The sequence below is a fragment of the Physcomitrium patens genome, chromosome 19 (assembly GCF_059467195.1).
Source record: "Physcomitrium patens ecotype Gransden chromosome 19, ASM5946719v1, whole genome shotgun sequence".
NCBI lineage: Eukaryota > Viridiplantae > Streptophyta > Bryopsida > Funariales > Funariaceae > Physcomitrium > Physcomitrium patens.
This window is the reverse complement of record NC_143428.1, coordinates 15,587,749-15,612,927: the sequence shown is the minus strand read 5'-3', so window position 1 is coordinate 15,612,927 and position 25,179 is coordinate 15,587,749. Positions and strand designations below refer to the sequence as shown.

The following is a 25,179-nucleotide window of genomic DNA, read 5'->3' as shown; positions in this document are numbered from 1 at the left end:
GTAAATTGGCCTCATGATCCAAACACTTCATGACACAAGGAGCGAAAGCAAGGACATCAGATGTCTCGCCACTGAAGGCAAGTCTTAGAGTATTCCTAACCCTCGAAGAATTCGATATGCCACGACTTTGGACTAACGAGCGACGAATTGCAGATTTCAGTACGGTGTTGGAAAACATGCACACAACTGAAAAAGTATGTCCGTTTCCGCACTTCAGAGCCATTCTTTTACTATCGGAATAACGTTCGTGCTTCTTTCTGTAGACGAAAAATCACATCGTACAGCTACAATGCAGTCACAGAATTCTTGTTTCAGCGAAGCTTTGAAAAACAGCAAAGCGAAAGAATCGACATAGGCAGGTGGCACAGTGGGACATATCCAAAGCAGCTAACTGATAGCAAAAGAGAATAAGGGGTAAGGAAGAGTATGGTATTGGTCTGATTGCAGTGCAGCGGCAGTAAGAAGTGTGGATACTTGCTGCAAATTCTCTCTCGAGATCGTGTCTGCTGCATTTCTAGTCCCTACTGCTCTCCTCCACCTGGGGAGATTCACTGGCCATGGACAGAGTGCGCTTTAGTGCGGGTTAACTTCTTGTATCGTGTGATTTGTTGAGGTTTTCATCTCTGCAAAGGACAAGCCGTAGCTTTCCACTTATCACATTCTTGCAGTTTCTTTGATATAGTTTTGAAGCAATATCCACAGTCTCTCGTAATTACTAAAATTAGGTATGACATAACAATTATAAAATCCTGACTTTTGGAGATGAATCTCACTATTTCTCTAAATTAAGTTTATCAAATCTAAAATGAATTTCAATAACATTGGTGAGGATAACCATGGAGAATGAGTAAATAAAGATCTGTGATACACTTGTTGCCCTGGGCATTCCGATTCAATTTGAACGCCTCAAAAACCCCACCAACATATTTCACCAGTAAGGGCTATTATTCTAAGAGGAATAAGGAGAAATAGAGAGCAAAGAAGTGTCACCAATGTCTGTCTAGTTTTAGTCCGCGCTGAAGTGAATTATCAAGCTCATCTTTCACAACAATAAAGGTGAGTGACGATTGAATCGATTTTTGTCTCCTTTACATCCCTGACCAGAGTTGAAAGACGACCAGTAATGCTGTAAAGCCAAGTTGACAGGACGAATCAGAGAGGACATTGAACCCATCCGTCCCTGAAATTCCCCCTATCCACATCTTCTCCGTATCCATCTCCGCGCTCCCCTCCGTGGTGAAGGGTTTCTTCATTCGTCAGACCGCAGACAGCTTTTGCTGTGCACCTTGATTGTGAACCATACGATGAACCATCCATGGTGCTCTACAGTTTGAGGTTGTCCCTCCCTCATGAAAAGTATTCTTCGTGGACGCCAATCTATGTGTCACGTGTGTTCATCATTTAGCGTTGATGCATCAATGTGCTGATTTTGTGCAAATTTCGTGCTGTTTGCGCAAGGTTGGGTGGTACCCACCAAGGTGACCTACATTCCAGCTGCTAAGGGAATCTCAAATATCAGCTCAGAATTGGGTATCGTGGATTTCCGAGTAAGGAAGCGATCTCGTGTTTTGCGCGCGATGCAATTTTTCCTTCCTCAAAGTTTCGGAAGAGCTAAGTCGGCAACATCACCGCCCATTGGAGCTTCACCATTTGTGAAGACTTGCACGCCATTCTCGGATCCTTGTGTACAGATAGTTTCTCGGAGTAGAAGCTTATTCTCTGAGCTGCCTGATTGCTCAAGAGCTGTTTGATGCATTTGAAACCCTTTCGAGGAAATATTATTGGGTGTGGAGCTTCGAAATCATTCTTGTAGTGTTTAGAGTTGTTGAGTACGAAGGTTTCTTGAATGATAGACAGACATCGACTTTAGTGACAACTTGCACTTGTTAGTCATAATGTTGAGATTGCAGTTTGGTGGGGGGCAATCCTTGTCCCTGCGACCTAAGGCGTTACCCTCCACATCAGGTGAGCAGAGCCGTGCCAGCACCGCGAGGGCAGGGTTAAAAAGATGGGAAGGGAAAATAGAGTGGAATTTTAACGGGAAAAGAGAGCGGAGAGCTATGGCTGGCAATGGGTATGTTAGTGAAGGCGGCAAGGAGAACCAGAGTCAAAGCTCGCAAGATGTTACTTCCAGGTCAGTCTGGCTTCTCTCTCAGCTTTTCGGGTGACCGAATTTTTTTTAGACTTGCCTCACAGATCTCAGTCGTTTCGTCGGTGTCACACTCTAAAATCACTTACCGAAGTCGACATCCCATAAATTTTAACTAAAGTCTGGATGTTAAATACTGGCTCACGTCTTGACAGTCTGGACATCTGGCTGTATTTCCTTACCAGTACAGGAGAAGGTTTTGAAATGAAGTGGGGCGGGATGATACTTGGATTTCAGGGTTGAGGATACCGAGGCGTTTTGCATTATAGAAGGACGAAACACTGTTCTTGACTTTTCCAAAATGCAGCTGCAAGAAATTCGTGACAACATTACAAGCCGTCGCAATAAAATATTCCTTCTCATGGAAGAGGTATAAACTGCATCTACTTCTGGTACTGCTTTTCCACCGTTCTCTAATGACCAGCAACCAGGCCCCTTACGTTGCCTGCCAGGTGATTGCATTTTTGCGCCACGCCTCTGAATGATAAGGAAGGAGGATGGCTTGAATTCTTTACGACGTGATATGAGGGAGCGCTTGCACGTCTAAAAAGCACTTTTCAGCTCTTCCCGTAAAGGTTGCAACGACGGACTCTCTTGAAACACTTTTGCCTTGTGGACTTGTGTATGTTGTAGGTGAGGAGATTACGAATCCAACAGCGGATCAAAAGTGCAGAGCAGGGTTTGGATTCAAATGATCCTAGCAATGACAACGAGGAAATGCCTGAATATCCATCATCAATTCCCTTTCTCCCGCCTTTGGTACGATGGTATAACGTCTGTGTAAATTCAAATGGAATTGTTCCATGTCACCCCTGCATTGGCTGTGAATTGGCCATGTTGTAGCTTGCATAGAATCACTGGTCGTAGATTGTGTCAAGACGTATTCAGCAAAAGAATATCAACTTTCTGACAATTAGATGCATTGCAGACAACGGCAACATTGAAGCAGTACTATGCGACGTGCCTGGTACTGGTGTCCATCATCATCCTCTTCGGTGGTTTAGTCGCACCTGTTGTAAGTCTTGTGCCATTCTTTTGTGCCGTACAACTCGTTCATCTGCCACTTATTCGCCCGGATCTATCTTCGTGATCTTTCAACAGATCAACTGACTAAATGTTGGTGCTTCCCGAATGTTTTTGCGAAATTCCTTCGGAGCAGTTAGAGCTGAAGCTTGGATTGGGGGGTACGTCTTATGAGGATTTTATCCGCAGCATGCATCTACCGCTCCAGCTGAGGTACATCCTCGGCATTCATTCAAGCTGACTCCGATCTTCGAAGTTGTGCCAATGCATACAAGCAGTGTAATCTCCGCCAATTTGTTCCGGGATGAGAAGATAGTCAAAAATTCATTTTTAGTTTTGATGTGGTTGTGCAGTGAAGTGGATCCAATTGTGGCTTCATTCTCTGGAGGAGCTGTAGGAGTGATTTCATCGCTCATGGTTGTGGAGATCAACAATGTAAAACAGCAAGAACATAAGCGTTGCCGGTATTGTCATGGAACAGGTATGACTTACATTTAGTACCACGATTACCTTATTTTCATCAATATAATCCGGAATGCAGAAGGCTTGTAATATTCACACTATGAAGAATTTGCATTGCAACCTGAAGACTGAGGAGATTGCTGGGTCCAGGTTATTTGGCTTGCGCTCGATGCTCGGGATCTGGATCACTCATCGTGGCTGAGCCTGTTGCATCAATCGGGGTCGATGACCGGCCTTTACCAGCACCCACCACACAACGTTGTCCGAATTGTTCAGGAGCTGCGAAGGTACCACTATTCTCCATTCTTCAAATTTAATTTCCATGTCGATCGAATACAGAGGTTTGCCAGATTAGCCATGAAGAATTCCTACTCTAGATGCCTGATGGTGTGCATTTAAACACGCCTTGCCTGCAGGTGATGTGTCCGACCTGCTTGTGCACGGGAATGGCGTTGGCGAGTGAACACGACCCTCGTATCGATCCTTTTGTTTGAATCTAGCGGTAAGACGCGCAAGCTAACCGTAGCAGAAGTAGTTGCACCGCCAACGTCTCGGAGACTGAGAATCAACTTGTGATGATATTGTAGTCAACTTGTGATGATTTTGTATTCTAGTACAGTAGGATACTTAGCGAGAATGCCCATGCAGTTGGCTAAAGAGATTCGTGTGATAGGACGATTTTGCCTCCTCATTTTATAAAAAGAACACTGAATTGAGTAGATTTCTTAAGTCAGTGAAAGAGTGCGTGTGAACCAGCCTGTGCTTGTGTTGCATGAGATGATGGGTGTGCAACGGGCTCTGCACTCATTTTACTGGTTGTTGATATCTCGTTAGAGGGAAGCCCATCGAGGAGGACATCTCCCATCGTAACCCACAGGTAAGGAAACAATTCGCGGATTACAAAACTGGCATGGAATGTAAAAAAAAGACTGGCACATCACAGAGACAAGAATGCAACATCTTACGCAACCGGATGACATGCACACTCCAGTGCCACGTCGGAGAGCCCCAGGTCATGATCAAGGCACAAATGTCCTTCCACAGGACGTGCAATGAAGCACCACATGTGAATCGAACCAACTACAGAAAGACAGTCAGACAGACACAGCATGGAATTAAAGTGCGGAGAGACCCAGGCTGCAAAGAAGAAGACGAAGAAGAGAGGTCGACGCTACTCACGTCCCCATCCCCATCCACAGCCCCCATCTCTCAGTCTAACCCAGGGTGACTGACTGACTGATGGATGCCACATGACTCGCTCTGCACAACTGAGCCTACATGTCTGTCTTTCAACGAACTGCTTGCAAATCACTAACTTGCACTGCCCCATCTTAAATTACTACACACCAGCCAACTTCTTGAGGGATTTGGACCACCATGAATAACAATTATCGCCACATATTATGATGAAAACCTAGCTTGTTGACGTTTTGGGTCAACTCTTGAGGTGAGATGGTGCGGTTTTATTTTTGATTGATTTTCTGAATGGAAAAGTAAAAATAATTAAGAAGAAAGACACATGTTTCAGATATTCAAACACCTTCAGCCTTTCTGAGCTTTAAGATTATAAATGGTTTAAATAAATAAAAAATTAAAATTAACATTTTGTATCAATGTAATGTTTAATCATTAGTTTTTTAATTTTTAATAAATGCAATACTGTCTGCTTTTAAGTATTGTAAACATTTTTAACACTCAACAATTTATTGTGTTGAAAAGAAACCTAATCAATACTTTATATGTTGAAATTAAACCTAATTATCTTTTTTAGATGTTATTATAGAATATAATTTTTATATGTAAAAATAAATAGGGATGATAAAGAATATCTTAGTCTTGGTTATACAAATTTTGGTAGAAGAATCTTACAAAGATTATGTGTTTTGTAAATAAGAAATCATTTTTGAAAGAATTGGCATGTAGAGATAGTATGAAGTGAGAGGAAATTTTAAAATAAACTAAACCATTTTATATTATAGCTATAAGTATGTCTATTTAGATTTTGACTCCAATAATTATAATATATATATATATATATATATATATCTATTTTTTAATTTTTATAATAGCTATTTTAAATAATTTTTAATATGGATTCTTTAATTTTTGTTAAAACTACTTCCTGAGGTTGATCTATTGCAAATATTAGAAAAATAAACATTGCTTGTGTCATATATAAAAAAGGATACATTCTATTTTATTTTTTCATCGTCAAATCTTTAGAATAATTTTCTTAAGTATACAATCAATCAAGTGAGGCTTTTTAATTTTTAATGAATGAAAAGATTAAGAATTGTGGCTTCTCACTTTCCTTTCCCCTATATAAAGACCCCCTAACATCTTAATCTTTTTTATACTTCTTAATCTCTTTGTCTCCTAACTTAACATTTTTGACAATGATATTACTCTTTTTTTTCTATTATTGTGAAGCACTACAATACTACTTGTAATGTTTTCTTACAATGCATACATGTTATCAAAAAAAAAATAAATAAATAAAAATAGAATAAGGGTATAAGGAACTATTTCAATTTTTTCAATTAATCTTACAATTTTTTTTAAAATTTTCTTTATAACTAACAAAAATTTGATTTGCATATATTTATATGTCAAATTCAAAAATGCTTACTAAACAAGTTTTGATTATTTTGATAGCACTTACAAATTCAGATGAATACTGAAATTCAGCGATCAATGTGAGAGCTTGCAGTGACTATGCTCTAAGTAAACTAATTTTGTGGTCGTTCGTGTCTAAAGTTGATGACGATTCTTTTGGTTGTAGTGAGCTGCCGCAGTGGTTTTGATTAGTACTATAACTTGCTGGTTTGAAGCAACTGAATGATGAATCTGGTGGGTATTTCTAACATTGCAAACTGTTTGAAGTCGTGTAGCGAGTTTGAGAATGGCAAATTGGCCGTGGAGCGTTACCTCTCAAGCAGAACAGAGTTACGGAACCATGTAAGCTATTCACCATATACAAAAATCGTAGCCTAACCTCTGAGGAAGAATCGCCCCTCACTGTTCCTTTCCAAATCTGTGGAATGCAAGAAAATTCTAGATTTTTGTCGCAAGACGTTGTGCTGGACACGTGAAGCTAATCAATCTAGATTTCGATGCTCTCATGTGCAGAACTGAAGTGAAGTCTGCGCTGCCGGTGGTCTCTATCCAATCAACAGATCCAGAAGTATGGCTACAAATAGCACGACGGGCATTGCAGGAGACGAGTGGGGTGCTCGTGATATCTGACTTAGAGAAGGAGTTGGACTGGAGAGAAGCGTGCATTCTCGGCGACATGCTTCTTAGGTCTTACATGAGCGCCAGGCAACATGATCCATTTGATCTGCATCCGGGTGTGGATCTAGAGAAAGGGGAAGCCTGGAGCAGTAGCAAGCTGACTGTGCAGGAGCTAAAATTCTTTCACCCCCATGTAGACCAGGGCCTGTTCAACGTCGTCGTAGGAGCTCGGGCTGCTTTTCGGGCGTTATTTGTTCAAATAAATGCAGAGCGTTTTGGTGGGAGTCCGTGTGTGTACGACTTGACTACAGGAGAGGAGAATACACTGTTGGGTGTTGTGATTCCAGGCTACAGTATGCACGCGTATGAGGCGAAGGTGCCAAGTCCCACTCACTGGGTGCTGCACAGGGATGACACCGGGCGACAAACGCAGTTGTTCCGACGTCGACTCCGGCCCGACTACGTGGTGGCAGGGGCGGCTATTCAGCAGACGTTGCAGACCCTGCAGAAACGCGAGGAAGTGCGGTTTGACTGACTCGGACTCGCGGGGGAGAGAGAGAGAGAGAGAGCGAGCGCGAGAGAGAAGGGAGGAATGTGGTGGCCTCCCTCCCCCGCCCCTCCTCCGTCCCGTCCCGTTTGTCCGCGAGGAGGGAGGATGCATGGATGTGAGGCAGAGCAGTATGAACACATGCAAATATAGGCACAGCTGAGGAAGGAAGGAAGAACTCAATACAGACAGAAAGACAGACACAGAGAGAGAGAGAGCGAGAGAGAGACAGTCCCTCCCTCCCTCCCGCCACTACTCCATTGCTCTCTGTGCATCCTCACTCTCAAATGTCCATTTGTGGTCCATGTGAATGCAAAGTGGTGCTTTTTGCTCTCTATCCTTACATTATATTACAATCAGCATGTGTGCATGATGAGACATGGCAGTGAAAATTGATCTTATTTTACAAAAGAATAAAAATAAAAATGTTGGCAACAGTTACTGCATGTGTGTCAAATTTTTAATTGAACTCAAGTCTATTATGTGTTTGTTTGCTACACTGATTTAGTATTAAATAATTTATATTAATTTGATTCTTTTCATTATATTATTTTGAAACCGAAAATTGGTTAAGAAACAAAAACAACTCTATGTTAGTTACCACTTTAGACTTTAACCTTACTAATATGTTAATTCTTACAAGATATAAACAAGTTCCCAAGGTTGTAGCTAAGATTGAAGGTTGCTAGGCTTTAATAAGGTCAACTAATGTAATTTAAGAATAATTTTAGATGAAATACATTTATATCAAATGTAATCTCTTCTTATATGTAAAAAGTGTTGGAATTACAACTCATCTTATTGCACACTTTTCTTTGTGCACAACCTTGTTAATTTTTGGTTTCCAAGTTTTTTTTTAATTATTTTTATTTAATAGGTTATGGATCTATACATATATTTTTTGTACTTTTTGAAATGCTTTGAAGTCCATAGTGTTGTAATACTTTATAAATAATAGATCATCATGTTCTTGTATTTATTAAAGAATAAATCACCTTATTGTTATTATTGTTAGGAATTAGAACTTCTAACTTTTAGATATAGATATACATATTATTATAGACATAAATACTATTTATTAATTGATCTTATTTAATGAATAACAAATAATAAATTGTAGATATAGACATAAAAATTATTTATTATTTTTTTAATGCACTTAATTATGATGTATGTTTTATAACTAAGAGACAATTTTTGAAATACCATTTTTTTTTTTTTTTTTTTTTTTTTTTTTTTTTTCTTTGTTGATTTAGATCTTTGATTATTGAACTTTATAATTCAAATGATAAAACAAACTTAAATTTTTAAATCCATCTTGAGATAATAAAGGTTAATTTATAATAAAATAAGATATCTAATTGAAATTAGGATTGATTTGTAAACTTATTTCTTTTTATCTTGTTGTAAAGCATTATAAAAAGAATTGAGGTTAAAGATAATAGAATTTTATTACAATTTATTTACATTGTAGTCATATGAGTGTACTTAATAGTCTATTATTCTATTTCCATCCATAAAAAAATATTATATTTAAATTCAAATTATCTTTAATTATTATAAATATATACATATTTTATTATTATTTATGGCTATAAGTAAAAGAAAATGTTGAGAAGTTATTTAAAAGTTTAGAAGTAACAACTTCTATCATTAAAAGATTAAAATAAACTATTTATTAGCTTTATTGATTCTTTGAAAAATGATTGACAAAATATAAGATCTTCCAATAAAAAATGCTCAAATTTAGATTTTAAAAAATAAAATAAAAAATCTTCTAATATTCTTTCTAATACTTGAGATGAATTCAAAATATCTTAAATTATCTTTTTAAAAAGACCAAAAAAAATCATTGAATATTCTTTGTAATAATCATAAATTTACAAACCTCTCCAATTTTATGTATACAAGAAAAATATTCTTTACTTGTAAGATTTTAAATAAATATTAAATCATTTATTAATAAAATAAGGATTCTTATATATAAAATTATATTTATAGATAAATCTTTAGAAGATGATATCACAGACATATATATTTACCTAAATTAAAAGAATTAGATAGAAGTAAGTAGAAGTAATTAAATATAATAATATTTGGTAGATAAGTTTCTTAGAAGTTTTGTAGATGTAGATTTGACTTTTTATTTGTTGTAGGTGATTGATAGGTTAAAAACTTAACCAATAAGTTGACCATGTGGCGCTATCGTAATACATGAAGTCTTGCTTGAGAATGCTCTAGGCACCTGGCTGTGGAGGATAGAATGGAAATTGTAACAAAAAAATCCTAACTCTAATACAATACTAACTGAATTATAATTAGAGTATAATAATGCTAAGTAAGCTTTAATTAAATTCAAAGAAACCTCAAAGGAATTACAAAGAATCAATAAGAGATCTTAAAGAAATATTAGAATGATCACAAATATATCTCATATACATCTTAATTCAATCTTAATTTAATCCTAGTTAAAATCCTATTGGACTTCATTCAAACTTTAGGCCAAAAACTAACTAAATCTTAAACCCTAAATAAACCCTAATAAAATCTTAAACCCTAAATCAAATCCTAATAAAATCCTAAATCCTAAATCAAATCCTAACCAAATCCTAGTAATTTCTACAATAGATTTAAACCTCAATAACTAATGAATGAACTGTTGAACTTAACTCAAATTTTGTACACTTCTTAAAAACTAAGTTAAAAACAAGCAAAAAAAAATTTGAAAAGGATCGGATTTATCAAATAAACAATAGCCTAAAAAGTGTGTTCGGATATTGGCCAGCTTCCTTCTCCAACCTTGATGCCAATCTCTCAAAGCCAATATCTCTCTTTTTCACCATTTGATTGATTTCAAACTTTTTATATACATAGAAAAACAAGTCTACTATCCTTACTCATAAATTTCACTCCAATCCAATTAGTAGATCGCAAGAAATCTTAAAAACCCTCACTAAATCTAAAATTCTACTTTGTGAGACCTTGACCCACTTAAACCTCAATAATCCTCAATTAAACCATTAGATCAAGCTAAAATTTACAACACATATTAAGCACAACTATAACCATTAATCTACAAAATTTTACATGTAGATCTATTACAAAACTCTTGAAATCGCCCAAAATGTCAACCCTATATTATTTCACAAAATCCAAGTCATCCAAAAAAAAACTTGATTTTGTAAAGCTCTTACAAAGTCATTACAAATCCAAATCATCCAAAACCAATGCTCATAAAAATCCTATCTAGATGGCTATCAAATTCCACTCTTTAATTTGCAAAAGAACCCCGGAGTCATTGTCAAGACTCAGTTTTGTGCCTTAAGATCTGATTTCAACCCTGATTCATAATTGGCCCTCTTTGGATATCAATATCTAGTTTTTCTATGTAAATTTTGCTAGAATTTACTCTTAATTTCTTCCTTAAGATGTTTATATTATTTATTTTTCCAATCTACTTTGTTTTGCTTTATTTATGGTCCTACAAAGTAAGTAGAAGTCACCTTTTTTAAAAAATAGCATTACTACCTTTTTGTTTTACTACCCTTTTGACTATTAACTATATTTCTAAGATAATTTTTTCTAAATCTTTGAACTAAGATCTCCTAAATTATAATAATTTCTTCACTCTTTCACCTATAATTTGTATTACATCATAACATCCACTCTCCCTGAATTTGTGCATCCTCTAGTATGTGCCAAAAATTCTTCAAATGTTGATGTAGAATGTTCTTCATCTTGGTCTAATTCTTGATCTTCAATATGCTCTTCTATTCCAATCTCAATACCTTGTATTCGAATATATTCTTCATCAAAACAAATATCTTTGTTTAAATAACTTGATTTGTTTGCGTGCTATGAGTACTTTTAGTTCTATACCATCAAGTTCTTGTAATAAATATGTTCTATTGTTGTATGCCCTTTTGACAATATAAGGTCCAAACAATCACTTTGCAAACTTCTTCATAGTGCTATATTGATTGTCTAAGCTACTATCCTAAATTATTATCCAATTACTATCTTCAATTGCCTTAGGTTGTAGTCGATGTTTTTTTATCAAATCTTTCTTTATTTTTTTCCTTTGCTTCTTTCAATTTTTTTATTGCTACTTCAATATCATTACGTATTTTTTCTAGTTATTGAATTTCTAATGCTAAAATTTCTTCTCTATTGAGATCATTCTTCCAAGGAAATACATCTTATGTAAGTACTACATCTTCTATTGGTATTATTGATTTTTTTCGATATACTAATTCACAAGGCATATAACCTGTTACTGAACTATGAATTGTACGATTTACCCATAGTACAAATGGTAGTAGTCTAGGTCATTCATGTGCTTTGCCATTGCATGCCTTTACTAATACCTTAACAATAAGTGAATGCCCATGCTCACTTTTACCATTACCTTCTAGATTATATGCTATTATTAAAGAAAGTTTAATTCTTATTCTACTAAAGAATTCTCGTGCTTCCTTTGTATCCAATTCACTCCTATCCATCATGATTTTTTCAGTACAACCATAATGACAAATAACCTCTTCTAATAAAAATCGACATATATCTTTATTATCTTTTGTTTTTAATGCTCGTCCTTCAATAATATTTGATAAATCTTCTTGTACAAGTATCAAATACTTCATTTGTCCAAGTTCCATAGGCATTGCTATTAAATCCACTACCCACTTATAATGTAAAGCCAAAGGTTATATTGGATGTAATCCATCTTGATGCCAAATATTTGAATACACTTGGAAAGTCTCATAAGATCCTACAAAATTTGCTACGTCTTTGTATATTTTCTTCTACCAATATTCTTCTCTTAACTTAGTAAATGTTGTCCAAATACCTCAATGCCCTGTCCATAAATTTTTATGAAATTCTTTAATAATCCTTTGTTGAGCTTCTAAACCACATATCACCCTTTGTTGTACTTTTCTTTTCTTTTTTGAATACTTCCATAAATATCCATCATGTAATAAATATCCATATGCTTTCTTACGGATTTTCTTAAATTCTTGATCTGTTCAATCTTTTTTTGGCTTTAATGTGCTCAAATACTCTCCAACATCTTTCCATTCATTTTCATATAAATCTCTTAAAAATATTTCCAATGGTATATTCAAACATACGCCTTTTTCCCTTGATAATGCAATAGTATAAAATTTTGTATTTACATTATCTTCCAAATTAATCATTTCTTCTTCATCATTATACTTTGCTCTTGTTAACATATTTGCAACTGAATTTTCTTTTCCTACAATATCTTTAAATTCTGGATTCATAGATTTGATATATGCTATCCACCTCAATATAACAATATCAGGAATTGAACAACTTGTAATCATGCCTAACAAAAGTAGACAATCTGTTTCTATAACCATTGATGCCGCAATGAAGTATTCTTTTTTATTTTTTATAGCTATTACTATACCTCATAATTCTCTTTTGATTTGTGCATATGACCTTTGCTTGAAATTCAATACCTTTGCTTGAAATTCAATACCATTGCTCCAAACCTTAGTACATATCTATTCTCTTGTTTATCATCTTGTCCAACTGCCCAACCTATTCCAATTGGACTTGCATCAACTATTAATACCACTGGCCTTCCACCTTCATAATTTACTTTCTTCAAAGTTGGAGATGAAGTAAGCAGTTCTTTCAATTTTTCCATAGCTTTTCGTTGTTCTTCTTTTCATTGAAATTTTTGATTCTTTCTTAATAACTCATACAATGGGTTTGCTATATATACAAAGTGAGGTATCTATATATGATAGAAAATACATGCAAAAATCTCCTCACAAAAAATCATAAAAATCTCCTCACTTCCATTGTATTTGCACATTCTTTCATCTTTTTAATAATATCAATCTTTTCTATACTTAGCTTGCATCTATATGAACCATACATGTGTCCTACCACCAAAACTTCTTTTACTCCAAACATTGATTTTGTCCCTGATAAGGTTAAATGAACTTCTAATCTTTTCAAAATCTTCTCACAATCTTCAATATGATCTGCCATAAACTTCCTACATCCCTTTGAATCCAAAATCTCATCTTTTCTTTCTTCTTCACATCCCTTAATTGATACATCATCTAAGAAAGGCATTGTTATTCTTGGAATAAAATCTCTTAACACCTTATGCATTCCATTCATCATATGTGCTATAGAATTTGTAGCTCCTTGTGATAATGTAAACATTCTAATCAATCTTAATAGTGTCTAAATAGTTGTCAAATCTCTACTTTGTATTGCCAATTGAAATTGATCATAACTTGAATAAAGATCACTCATTGAACGGATAGCTCTTCCAGCAAATGCTTTTGTAAATTCATCCACAATTGGACTTGAACCCATATTTCTAATAGTCACTTTATTTATGGGTTGCATGTCTTGTATAAATCTCATTGTTCCATTTTTCTTTGGTAGTGTAAACCATCGATTAGAATAAAGTGCCATAGATGGTTCCAAAATTTCCATTTTAATCTTTTCATTGAATAAATTTACTAACTTAGATAAATGTGCTCTTGGTACTCGAATTTATCGTAAATTCCACGATTCATGAGAAATAATAAAAATAACCATGGATGCTACAATACTTAGATTAACACACCAAATTTCATGTGCTTCAAATACAAAAGCCTTTCCATGACGTGAAAATATATCTCTAAAATATTTTTCTTCACATTTTGTCAAAAATCCATCGCATCCAACATTTAATCCATCCAATGTAACATCTGTAAATTTATGCCCTATCTTCCTTGAATTCCTTAAATTTAGTTGTGTCAATGCGCCACTTATCTTTTCTTCACAATCTGATGGTAGTGGCAAAGCCACCGGTTTGAAATTTCTTGCTACTGATTTATATTTAGTTTCAATACATACCTCTTAGCAACTTAAATTTTCTATAAATCCTTGAATTTTATCATAAAATTCTTTAGAACATACATTAACAACTCTATTCTCTACTTATAATTCATATTGTAATAGATAATTTAATTCTCTCATAGTATCTACAAAACCTACTTCTTCATATGCTCCTCAAATAAATTTATTTTCAATCAATTCTCCATTTTCTTTCAAGTTTTGCTCAATATTTTTAATATGACATTTGTCCATCTTTTTCATCTTATCAATAGTCTTAAAAGTCAATACACAATCTTGTGTCATCATAATAAGTCTGATAGATAATATTTCTTCTTCTAAATTAAGCGGGAGCATTTCTTTCTCTAATCCATTACAACCCCACCTTACAATGGTGTGCAGTAAAAATCCTCAAGGTCTTCAAATTTCTCATTTGACAATGGCTTCTGTCTCAACTTATCACGATTTTTTTTATAATTAATACAAATAATTAAAAATTGAATTGCTTTCATTCCAACTTAACTTCTTATTCTTGCATAGGCTCAACCATCATCCATTACTTTTGTTTCCATTTGTATAGCAATAATATATGGTTGTTCTAATATAATAGGATATATAGACATGTCTTGCACAAAGAAATTGTGTTCATGAATAACATCTCTTATTGTCACCTTGATATTTAGACATGCTCCATATAAATCACCTTTTGAATTATTTCTTGCTCTTATCATTTACCCATGTTCTATATGAATAGGCCATTTTTCCTTGTTATACAATTCTTTTGACATCAGATTTATTTCAAAACCATGATCAATCAATGCTACAACCGATTTTTTTAAATTTTCCAATTTTATCAAAGTTTCCATAGTAGTCCTTGTCCAATGACTTCTAGAATAATGGCTAGAAGCTTGAATGATATCTTTCTTTTCTGTAAATCTTACTCGCAAGACATTTCCAAATTTTTTTATTTCATCTTCTTCATCTTCATTGCTTTCCATTACTCTTATTTCTTGTACATTTGATGTCATAGAGACTCCTATAGATTGTTATTTTTTCTTTATTATATCAATAATAATTTCATGAAACTCACGCTTTGTAATTCTTAGAATTTCACCAATTTTAAATTCAACCTTTCCACTTAAAATCTGCTCCTCAAATATCTTCTTCAAATCTATAGCACCTTTAATATTTGATTGTAATTTATAAGCAGGAGCCTTTGCTTTTTCTTTTTCAATTTCCTTTTTTTTTGTGGAAATTTTCTCTGTTGTCTCTTCATATATAGGATTCTTTTAATACTTCATGTTAATTCTTTGCAATATGAGTATGCACAGATAATCTATTTACTGGATCATCCCACGGAGTAATTTGTCAAATGTTATTTCCAACACGTTTTAAATTGTCTTTGGTAAATTTTCTCCTTTCAGCATAACTCATTGCACTTGTCCACAAAGAACTAGATTCTCTTAAAAACTCAAGATTTATACTTAAACATTGATTTGGATTTGCTTCCACCCAATATATTGATGCTTCATTGCTTGAGATTGTATACACTTTAAAAGTGTCTCCAACAAATAACTTCATTCTTCCTTTACTAAAATTTATTTCTAATTTTTTTCCACTTTCTTTTAAGTATATCATACCATCTTTAAAAAAAACAACTCCTTTACGTAATGCCTTTGTAAAATCTTCACATTCCCTCTTTGAATGATCTATGCTATCACACCACATGCACCTATGAACTATACCTTCTATTGGCCCTAGTCTTTATTTTTTTGATACTCTTAATGATTGATCCTTCTCTTCAAGTTTTACAAATTTTATTTGCAAATCTCTCATCCCACGTATGATTTCATCAATGTCTATTTCTTCTTTTTTTGATGTAGCAATTGAAGGTTGAATCAAAGATGTTGGATGGGTATTAAATACCTTTACCTTAGATGCTTGTAATGGTCTTTGAATATCCACCCTATCTTTTCTCCTTTCTCTTTTTGTCAACAATCCTACAGCTTCCTCTACCTTTTTCCAATTTGTTGTCAATCCTTCATCTTCTTCTTTATCTTCAAGCATGATTTCTAACTTCTCTTCTAACTTTCCATCAACTGCTTGAAGAAAGAGCTCCACCTTACTTGGATCCAACAATTGTCTTTCTTTCTTTGATAAAGAAGAATATTGCTTTTCAAACTCTCTTAATAATTTTGTTGCTAGAAGATCCTTCTATGGCCTTTCAATCCATTCGAAAAAAGATTTTTTTGTAACCCTATTACTATCATCCAAGAAAAACTCATCCTTCAATGCTTGAGAAAATTTCTCCCATGAACCTCCAAAATGTTATATAAGAGACTTTACTTGATTTCTTATCTCTCGTATAGACGCTAATTCAAATAATTGAACCATCTCCCTTTCTAAAATATGCTTCAATTCCATTTTCTTTACATAATATCTTAAATATTTTGTAATATCTTTTCCTTTAAATTAATTGAACTTATCCACAACCACTTGTAATGCTTTATTAGCCATACTCTCTTTGCGATCTTTAACCTGTTGCTATTGCTATTGCATAAATAAGGCAAAAGCCTCAAATATACTTGTAGAATTACGATCAAAATACATACCTTGTCCTTCAATCGAAGTTCTTCTTTCAACTCCACTTGAAGCACCACTTCTAACTCCACTTAAAGCACCATCAAAAATTCCTCCTTCCATCTTCTTGCCTTCCTTTTCTAAAATTCAAATAATCTAAGAAAACCAAATTCTTTCTATCTCAAGCAGTTCATGTTGGGTTCACCAAATATGTCGTAATACGTGAAGTCTTGCTTACGAATACTCTGGATACCTGGCTGTAGAAAGTAGATTAAAAATTGCTAGAACAAAATTGTAATTCTAATAGAATACTAACAATGTTAAACAAGCTTTAATCAAATTCAAAGAAACCTCAAAGGAATTACAAAGAAACAATAAGAAATCTTAAAAAAATATTAGAATGATTACAAACATATCTCAAATACATCTCAATTCAATCTTAATTTAATCTTAATTTAAATTCTATTGGACTTCATTCAAATTTTAGGCCAAAAACTAACTAAATCTTAAATCCTAAACAAACTCAAATAAAATCCTAAACCTTAAATCAAATCCTAACCAAACCTTAAATCCTAAACCAAATCCTAAACTCTAAATCAAATTCTAACCAAATCTTAAATCCTAAACCAAATCCTAAAATCTAAATCAAATCTTAATCAAATTTTAAACCTTAAATAAAATCTTAACCAACCCTAAACCAAATCCTAAATCAAATCCTAGTAATTCTTACAACAGATTTAAACCTTAATTACTAATGAATGAACAGTTGATTTTAATTCAAAATTTGCATGATTTTTAAAAATTAAGTTGAAAACAAGTACAAAAAAATTTGAAAAAGATTAGAATTACCAAATAGATGATAGCCTAAAAAACGTGCTTGGATATTGGCCGGCCTCCTACTCCAACCTTGATGCTAATCTTTTAGAGCCAATATCTCTTCTTTTCACCATTCGATTGATTTCAAAATTTTCATATACATAGAAAAATAAGTTTAATATCCTTTCACATAAATTTTACTCCAATCCAAATAGTAGATTATAAGAAATCTTAAAATCCCTCTCTAGACTTAAAATTCTACTTTCAGAGACCTTGATCCACTTAAACCTCAATAACACTCAATTCAACTATTAAATCGAGCTAAGATTCACAATACATATTAAGCACAACTATAACCATTAACCTACAAAATTTCACCCATGAATCTATTATAAAACTTTTGAAATCACTAGAAATGTCAACCCTATTTTATTTCACAAAATCCAAGTTATCCAAAAACAATCTTGACTTTGTAAAGCTCTTACAAAGTCATAACAACTCTAAATTATTCAAATCCAATGCTCATAGAAACCTTATCTAGTTAACTATCAAATCCCACCCTCCGATCTACCAAAAAACCCTTGAGTTACTATAGGTGCTCGATTTTGTGCCTTAGGGTCTGATTTTGATCCAGGTTGCTAACTAGCCCTCCTCAGGTATCAATATCAAGTTTTTCTAGATAATTTTTTTTAGAATTTACTTTTAACTTCTTCCTAAAGATACTTATATCATTTATTTTTCCAATCTACCTTATTTTGCCTTATATATGGTCCGATAAAGTAAATAGAAGTTACTTTTATGAAAATGTAGTACTACTACTAAAAGTTTTATTATCTTCCTATCTTTTATCCATATTTTTCTATTTTATCTTTTAACTTGGTTCTTTTATAATAAGATCCATATTATCATCTTTTACCATATAATCGTGTTACAACATGACAATGGACATATAAAAAGCTTATCTTATAAGTTAGACATATGTCCTCTAAATTGGATATAAGTTAGAGGTTCTGTAGAAAATTGTTATGTAGTTCTAAATTAGATAGTATATATGGAGCCAAGAAAGAGGCCTTCCTCACTATTATCAATATTTTTTTGTTTTAAGTCTTATTTTAAGACTCTATAGTCGTCTTTTTTTTAGCAATAGCCATTCTAGTTTTAATATTAGACCATATTTGAGTAATTATCTATTCCTTTTTAGTGACATAAGAGTTTATTGATCCTTTGGTTCTTTGTTATTTATGTCTTTGATAGATAGTAATATTATCATGAATTTATTTATAATTATGTTAAAATCTTTAAACTATTTGATTGTGACTTTTGAATCTATTGACATTAAGTAACTTATCATGCTTATGTAAAAATAAGATCAAACTATGAAGTGATTAAGTGAAAGATAAAATTCTTATAAAAAAAAATAGACTTATTTGAATTAATAACTTTGCATTCTTAATTATTTTATTTTAAGAAAAAAAAAGTTTTTTTAATTAAAATTATAAAAAAAATTAAGAAAATTTAAAAAATTATAAAAAAATTTAAGCCTTTTTTTTAAAGAATAATTATAATCTCCATAGTTACAATGTTGATTGTTAATTTTTGATTTGAATTGAATAAAATATTGTAATTATCATTTTACTTATTCTACAAATTTTTTTCAGAATAAATCTATAGAGGGGGATTCGAACTCAGGGAAAGACTAAACGCATGAGCTTACAAGTTAGGGTCACTCAATTAACTATAATCTAAATCACTAAAATACCAAGAAATACTACAATGCTTTCTTCCAATAATAATATTCCTTCATCAACTAATAACTACAATGTGTAACCTTGCACTCTTAAAAGACTGCTCAAAACACATAAATTCCATCCAACACCAGAAATGACAGACTTCACTTCATCCAATTTGGATTCACACAATTTCTATAATCACAAATTTCTTCTGTCAAAACATACAGATAACTTTCAATCAACAACAATCATAATCTTCCATCCATAATCAACCTTCTAATAACTTCTCATATAATTCAATCACACAGTACTCCAATTACATAATCAATAACTCATAAATTAATCTTTGATTTATTCCATAGACTCATTTCTCAATATTCAGAAACTATCCATTACTCTTCAACAACAAAGAAACAAAGAGGTAGCACCAAGCTTATCTCGGCTCATGACTATCACAGTTTGGCCCTCAAACTAACTTCTATAATTCCTATATACTTACTTTTTATTCCCAGATTCTAACCGTAATCCTGTAATTAACCGCTTTTAATAACTAAATTAACCATCCGTTCTCTTGAACTGACTATTCTATGGACTATTAGTCTATTTTACTAATATCTTATAAAAACAAACTAATATCTATTCTACATAGCTCCACTCCTAATTGTGCAGTGTCCTTTCAAACATACAATTGTTACCTTCTTAAAAACTACTTAAGCAAATTCTATAAAATTATTAGTTCTTCTGGCCCAACTGTGCATTTCGAAAGTCTCTTATTCTTCTCGGCATCCAGTAAATATCTAACTTCATCAGCTCCATATTGGTAATGATTATCATAGAAAGTGATTTTGATGTACATTTAGCTTTCATATTTTGGCCACTATCTTCTTTGTTTGTAGCTCGCTTAGCACTTTCAATTGCCTTGACGCTCCCTCTATCAAGCACTTAACTGGAACTACTACTCTCAAAAATTCAAAGAACACAAGAAATGGCAATCTCAGAAAAACAACCAAAAACAACAACATAGAATGACCTCTAACTAATGCCTCATTCCTATTCTCTTACTACCGGTGATTATGACAACATGTTATCCATACTATCCATTTCTCACCTCCGTTCCATCTGGCACATTAACAACTACTAACTATCGTTTTAGCTGCCTCTACATCCTAACTCACTTATACTATAATTAGGTCTACCTAGTATCCATTCGAAGATACTTCCTTCAAAAAAATGAAAACCGGTCCCAAGTTTTATGTATTATATAACCGTAATCGATTCCCATTAATGAGGGTACTGAATTGATGGCCCATAAAATTCTCCAATTAAACAGACCCATTAGAAAAATCCTCAACTACGTGATACGCTCCATATTAGCGAACTTGAAATTTGTCTGGAAAATGATTAAATCGACTATCATATAGTATCAAATCATTGGGCATAAAACTCTTCGAACATAGTTTATTATCATAGTAACTCTTCCTCCATTTTTGAATCGCTTCCATGTTGAAAAGAGCTGTAGTGTATATTTCATCCAATTCTTCTAATTTTGCCAACCAAGAATGTAATGACTCTTTATCAGTGAGTCGTTCATCCAAGACAATCTGTAAACTTTGAACCTCCAACTCGATGGATAAAATTTTCTCTTGATTATAAACTAGTTGGAACGGAGTAATTTTGGTAGTTACTTTATATGTGGTACAATATGCCAACAAAGCCGTAAAGAGTTTGGTCTCTCAATCGGTATCCACCTCTAAAATTATCTTAGTCAAGACCTTACACAAAATTCTATTGGTCTTTTTCGTTTGTCCATTAGTGCGAAGATGATATAGAGTGGTTTTTTGATGCTTAATCTCATATGTATTAGTCAAGGGTGCTATGGTAGCATTGATAAAATGGATATCGCAATCGCTAACTAATTCCTTTGGACACCTAAATCGAGTTATAATATTCTCATATAGAAAAGTAGCCATCGTATTGACATTATTATTGCGGGTAACAATAGCTTCAGCTCATTTTGTTACATAGTCTGTGGCAACTAAAATATATCGCTTCTGGCTAGGTTTGGATGCTGGTGCGATGGGATCATCAAAATCAATATCTCATTTTTCAAACGGTGCTTGTGCCAAGATTGGTACTAACGACATGGCTGAAGTGACCGTTGGTCGACCAATTCGTTGACAGGGATCACAACGACGAACAAATTGGTACGCATTAAAAAACATTGTGGGCCACCAATATGAGCCATTAAAGCCTTGCGAGCAGTACTATCTATCGTAAAATGACCACCACAACTATCCAAATGGCAATCCTCTAGGATCGACTGTACTTCACTTGGAAAGATATAGCGTTATAAAATGCCATCTTTGCCTTGTATATACAAAGCATTACAAATCATCGTGTATGGGGTACTCTTTAAAATGAGTCGCTTCTTAAGCTTGTTGGTGAAAGATGGCAAAAAGATGTAGAAGGTCAAAAACTGAATGATTTCACTATACTTGAGGGAAATCACATCCACTACAAATAATTTGGCATTGGGAAGAACATTCGGGGCAAGCTTGTTAAGAATATTAAATAACCAGGATAAATGATCAACATTTGCATGTTTCTTCCCAGGTCGTATGATAATCATAAAATTGAACCTTTGCAGGAATAAGACTCATCATGTAATGCGCCCACTCAATTGAGGCTTATTAATTATGTACTTGAGGGCATGATGATCCATATAAAATACAAATGGATACCCAAGTAAATAGTACCACATTTTTTGAACCAAGTATATCATTCCCAATGCTTCTCGTTCAATAGTAGTGTAATTGCATTTGGTAGCTACCAATTGCCGACTGGCATAATAGATAGGATGATCCAAACTCGTGTCATCCTTCTGACTTAACACCAATTTAATAGCTGCATTGGATGCATCAACGTACACATAAAAGAGCTCCGTCTAACGAGGGGCCATCAATATTGGTACAGAGACTAATTTTGATTTCAATGCTTCAAAGGCCACGGTACACTCCATGGTTCAAATGAGACTAGTCCCATCTAACGGAGGTTTTTTCAATAAGTTTGTTAAAGGTTGACAAATAACTGTGAATGAACGAATGAATCGTCAATAATAATTGACATGGCTAACAAACCCTCGAACACCAGAGACCATTGTCGGGGTGGAGAGAGTTTGCCTCTAGAAAATGCTGGACTTTTGGCTGTCACTAATCATTCAATCAAGCTTTAAAATAAGAAAAGCCCTAAGTTTATTAATTAATTTTCCTTTTTTGAGCAATTACACCAAATACACAAGCCTCAAGTAATCAAAAACACCCAAAATATGATAAAATCCTCTAAAATCTTGTATATCCTTATGTGGAAATTTTTTCAAACTTCAACACCTCATATCTCCTAATCCGACCATCTAATGAAACTCAAATTTCACATGATGTATTAATATATTTTTATTAAGTTCTACAACAAATTTCAACTGCAATTTCATTACGGATCTTGAGTTATCTTGAAAACCCTAACAGTCGCTTCAAATCCTTATCTTTTTACACCCGCATGCAATTTTCTTTATTTCTTACAAAATATAAGCTCATATACCACGAAATTTATATGTACAGCTATTTTATACAAAATTTTACATTTTCTAAAAAGTTTGAACCAAAAATTCGTCCAAAAACTCAAGTTATGGCTCCAACCATTACTATGAATAAAATTGCTCACTTACTACCTTTGATTTGGAAGCACCGCCTTCAACTCCTTATAACTCCTTGATATGAACTCCAAAAGTAATAAGTTTTTCGTGAAAGATGTAGGCCTTAAAATTGATATTCCATTTGCACCTTTCGATCTTCAAAATCTGCTATACAACTCCTCGTATCCTCAAAAGAGTAACAATATATCTTAAATTAATACCTTAACTTCATACGGCTATAACTTCTTCACTCTAACTCCAAATTATTTCTCAAATCCTAAACTTTACAAATTAGCTTCTAATCTCCAAATGCCTTCTTTGAAACCGCCAAAATCCTTGTTTAGATCGCAGGCAGCCTCCTCAAAGCCCATTGGGCATGGTATTCGACCAATAGGGATGAAGTTCTCCATTCCTTGCCTTCATCCGACCATTTCTTGCTTTCATCCCTTTCAATTAGCCTCCTACTAGTTTAGATTTTTATCCTTAGGCTTCTACCTTCTTCTAAGGCTTCATACTAAATATTTAGGTCCTATATAAATATATATATATATATATATAAATATATATATATATATTTATATATTTTAATATCAAAATCAAAATAAGTAAAGAAAAAAAGTAAAGTTTCTTATACCAACCCCTTTTAATTTAATCTACTAGCCATTCTAACACACATCTAGATTTATTAACATATAATATGTTTTAACTAATTTTTACATATTATAAGCATTTACAGTACAACACCATCTCTGGTGTGGGCAAGTTCATGATAGGCTTCACTTTGTCAAGATCCGTAGCAATACCATGGCTAAAGACGATATGTCCCAATAATTTTTTTGACAGAACACGGAATTGATATTTATCCAAGTTCAATAATATTCCAAACTTAGCGCACTGAGCCAAATATTTGCCTAGATAATTATGATGATCATATACTAAATGCATAGAAGTCATCTAAAAAGATCTCCATAAACATCTAGAGATAGTCTTGGAAGGCGTGAGTCATCACTCTCTGAAATGTTGCTGAGGCGTTGTATAACCTAAAAGGTATCACGCCATAAAGAATTGTGCCACAATCTGTAGTAAAGGTCATCTTTAGCTAGTCTTCCATCTTAATTTGAACTTGATTACACTCAAAAAATCCATCAAAGAATGAATAACATTCGTGACCGGCTACGGTGTCTAATATACTATTTGTGAAAGGCAATGGAAAGTAATCTTTCTTAGTGGCCGCATTAAGTTTCCAATAATCCTGACAAATGCAAATTTTTCCATTCTTTTTTGACACCATCATGATTGGAGAAACCCACTCAATATTCGGTACTGAGTAAATAAAATCAACAGCAAGAAACTTGTCCAATTCCTCCTTCACCATGAGAAAATATTTAGGATTAAGATGATGTTGCTTCAACCATATTGGTTTAGCATTCTCCTCTAAAATGATACGATGCTCACAAACTTCAGTGAAAATACCTTTTAAATCAACATAAGTCCAAGCAAAAATAGACTTATGATGCAAGAAAATTTTATCCAATAAGTCAACTCCTACTTGATAATACCTTCGTAGACCTTAATTGTCTGCGGTTCTGCTTTGGTTGCCAAGTTGATAGTTTGACATAAAGGTGTAGCAGCGATGTTCTGTTTCAACTCTCGCGCTGGTTGAAAATTAGTCGGTAAGTTCGACATGTACAAAGTATTGAATCTCGTGTCTAGGGCACTAACATGATGCACATCATACTTGGTCATCCAATCAATACTAACATAATCACAGTTTTTTGAGTTCGTTGGGTATATCAAGTACTCCTCCGGACCTCCACATTGGTACACCAGTCCAAGGTATTGTGTTGCCTCTATGAGTGCCTTCGTAATTAGTGTAACTACGTCATCATTGGATCTAAGCTCATCGTCTGACATCAATTTAGATGGTGGCAATTGAAACTCCCCATGATAGTGTACTAGATACATTTGTAATATCATTTTGTCTCTACCCTTGTCAAATATCAAAGTACCTTGATCCCAATCATTCTTGGCCTTTATTTGATAAATTCAAGGTCGTCCCAATAAAATTGGATATGATAAA

General features: G+C 33.6%; 2 protein-coding genes across 3 annotated transcripts; both read left to right on the top strand.

Moving 5' to 3' along the window:
* The first annotated feature begins 1,636 nt into the window (after positions 1–1,636).
* Positions 1,637–5,150, top strand: LOC112272753 (protein ORANGE, chloroplastic). 2 transcript variants are annotated; one of them, XM_024500829.3, is made up of 9 exons: positions 1,637–2,134; positions 2,387–2,519; positions 2,783–2,908; positions 3,078–3,164; positions 3,309–3,385; positions 3,526–3,653; positions 3,785–3,921; positions 4,051–4,136; positions 4,469–5,150. In XM_024500829.3, the coding sequence occupies exons 1-8, from the start codon at positions 1,896–1,898 to the stop codon at positions 4,126–4,128; spliced, it is 1,005 nt and encodes a 334-aa protein (XP_024356597.1). In that variant the 5' UTR covers positions 1,637–1,895; the 3' UTR covers positions 4,129–4,136; positions 4,469–5,150. The 2 variants fall into 2 exon arrangements, with proteins under 2 accessions (XP_024356597.1, XP_024356596.1); XM_024500828.3 differs by lacking the exon at positions 4,469–5,150 and having other exon boundaries at positions 4,051–4,355.
* Positions 5,151–6,401: 1,251 nt separating this feature from the next.
* LOC112272754 (uncharacterized) lies at positions 6,402–7,610 on the top strand. The gene is made up of 2 exons (XM_024500832.3): positions 6,402–6,592; positions 6,764–7,610. Exons 1-2 carry the CDS (start codon positions 6,537–6,539, stop codon positions 7,401–7,403), a joined length of 696 nt encoding a protein of 231 aa, XP_024356600.1. The 5' UTR covers positions 6,402–6,536; the 3' UTR covers positions 7,404–7,610.
* The last annotated feature ends 17,569 nt before the right edge of the window (positions 7,611–25,179 follow it).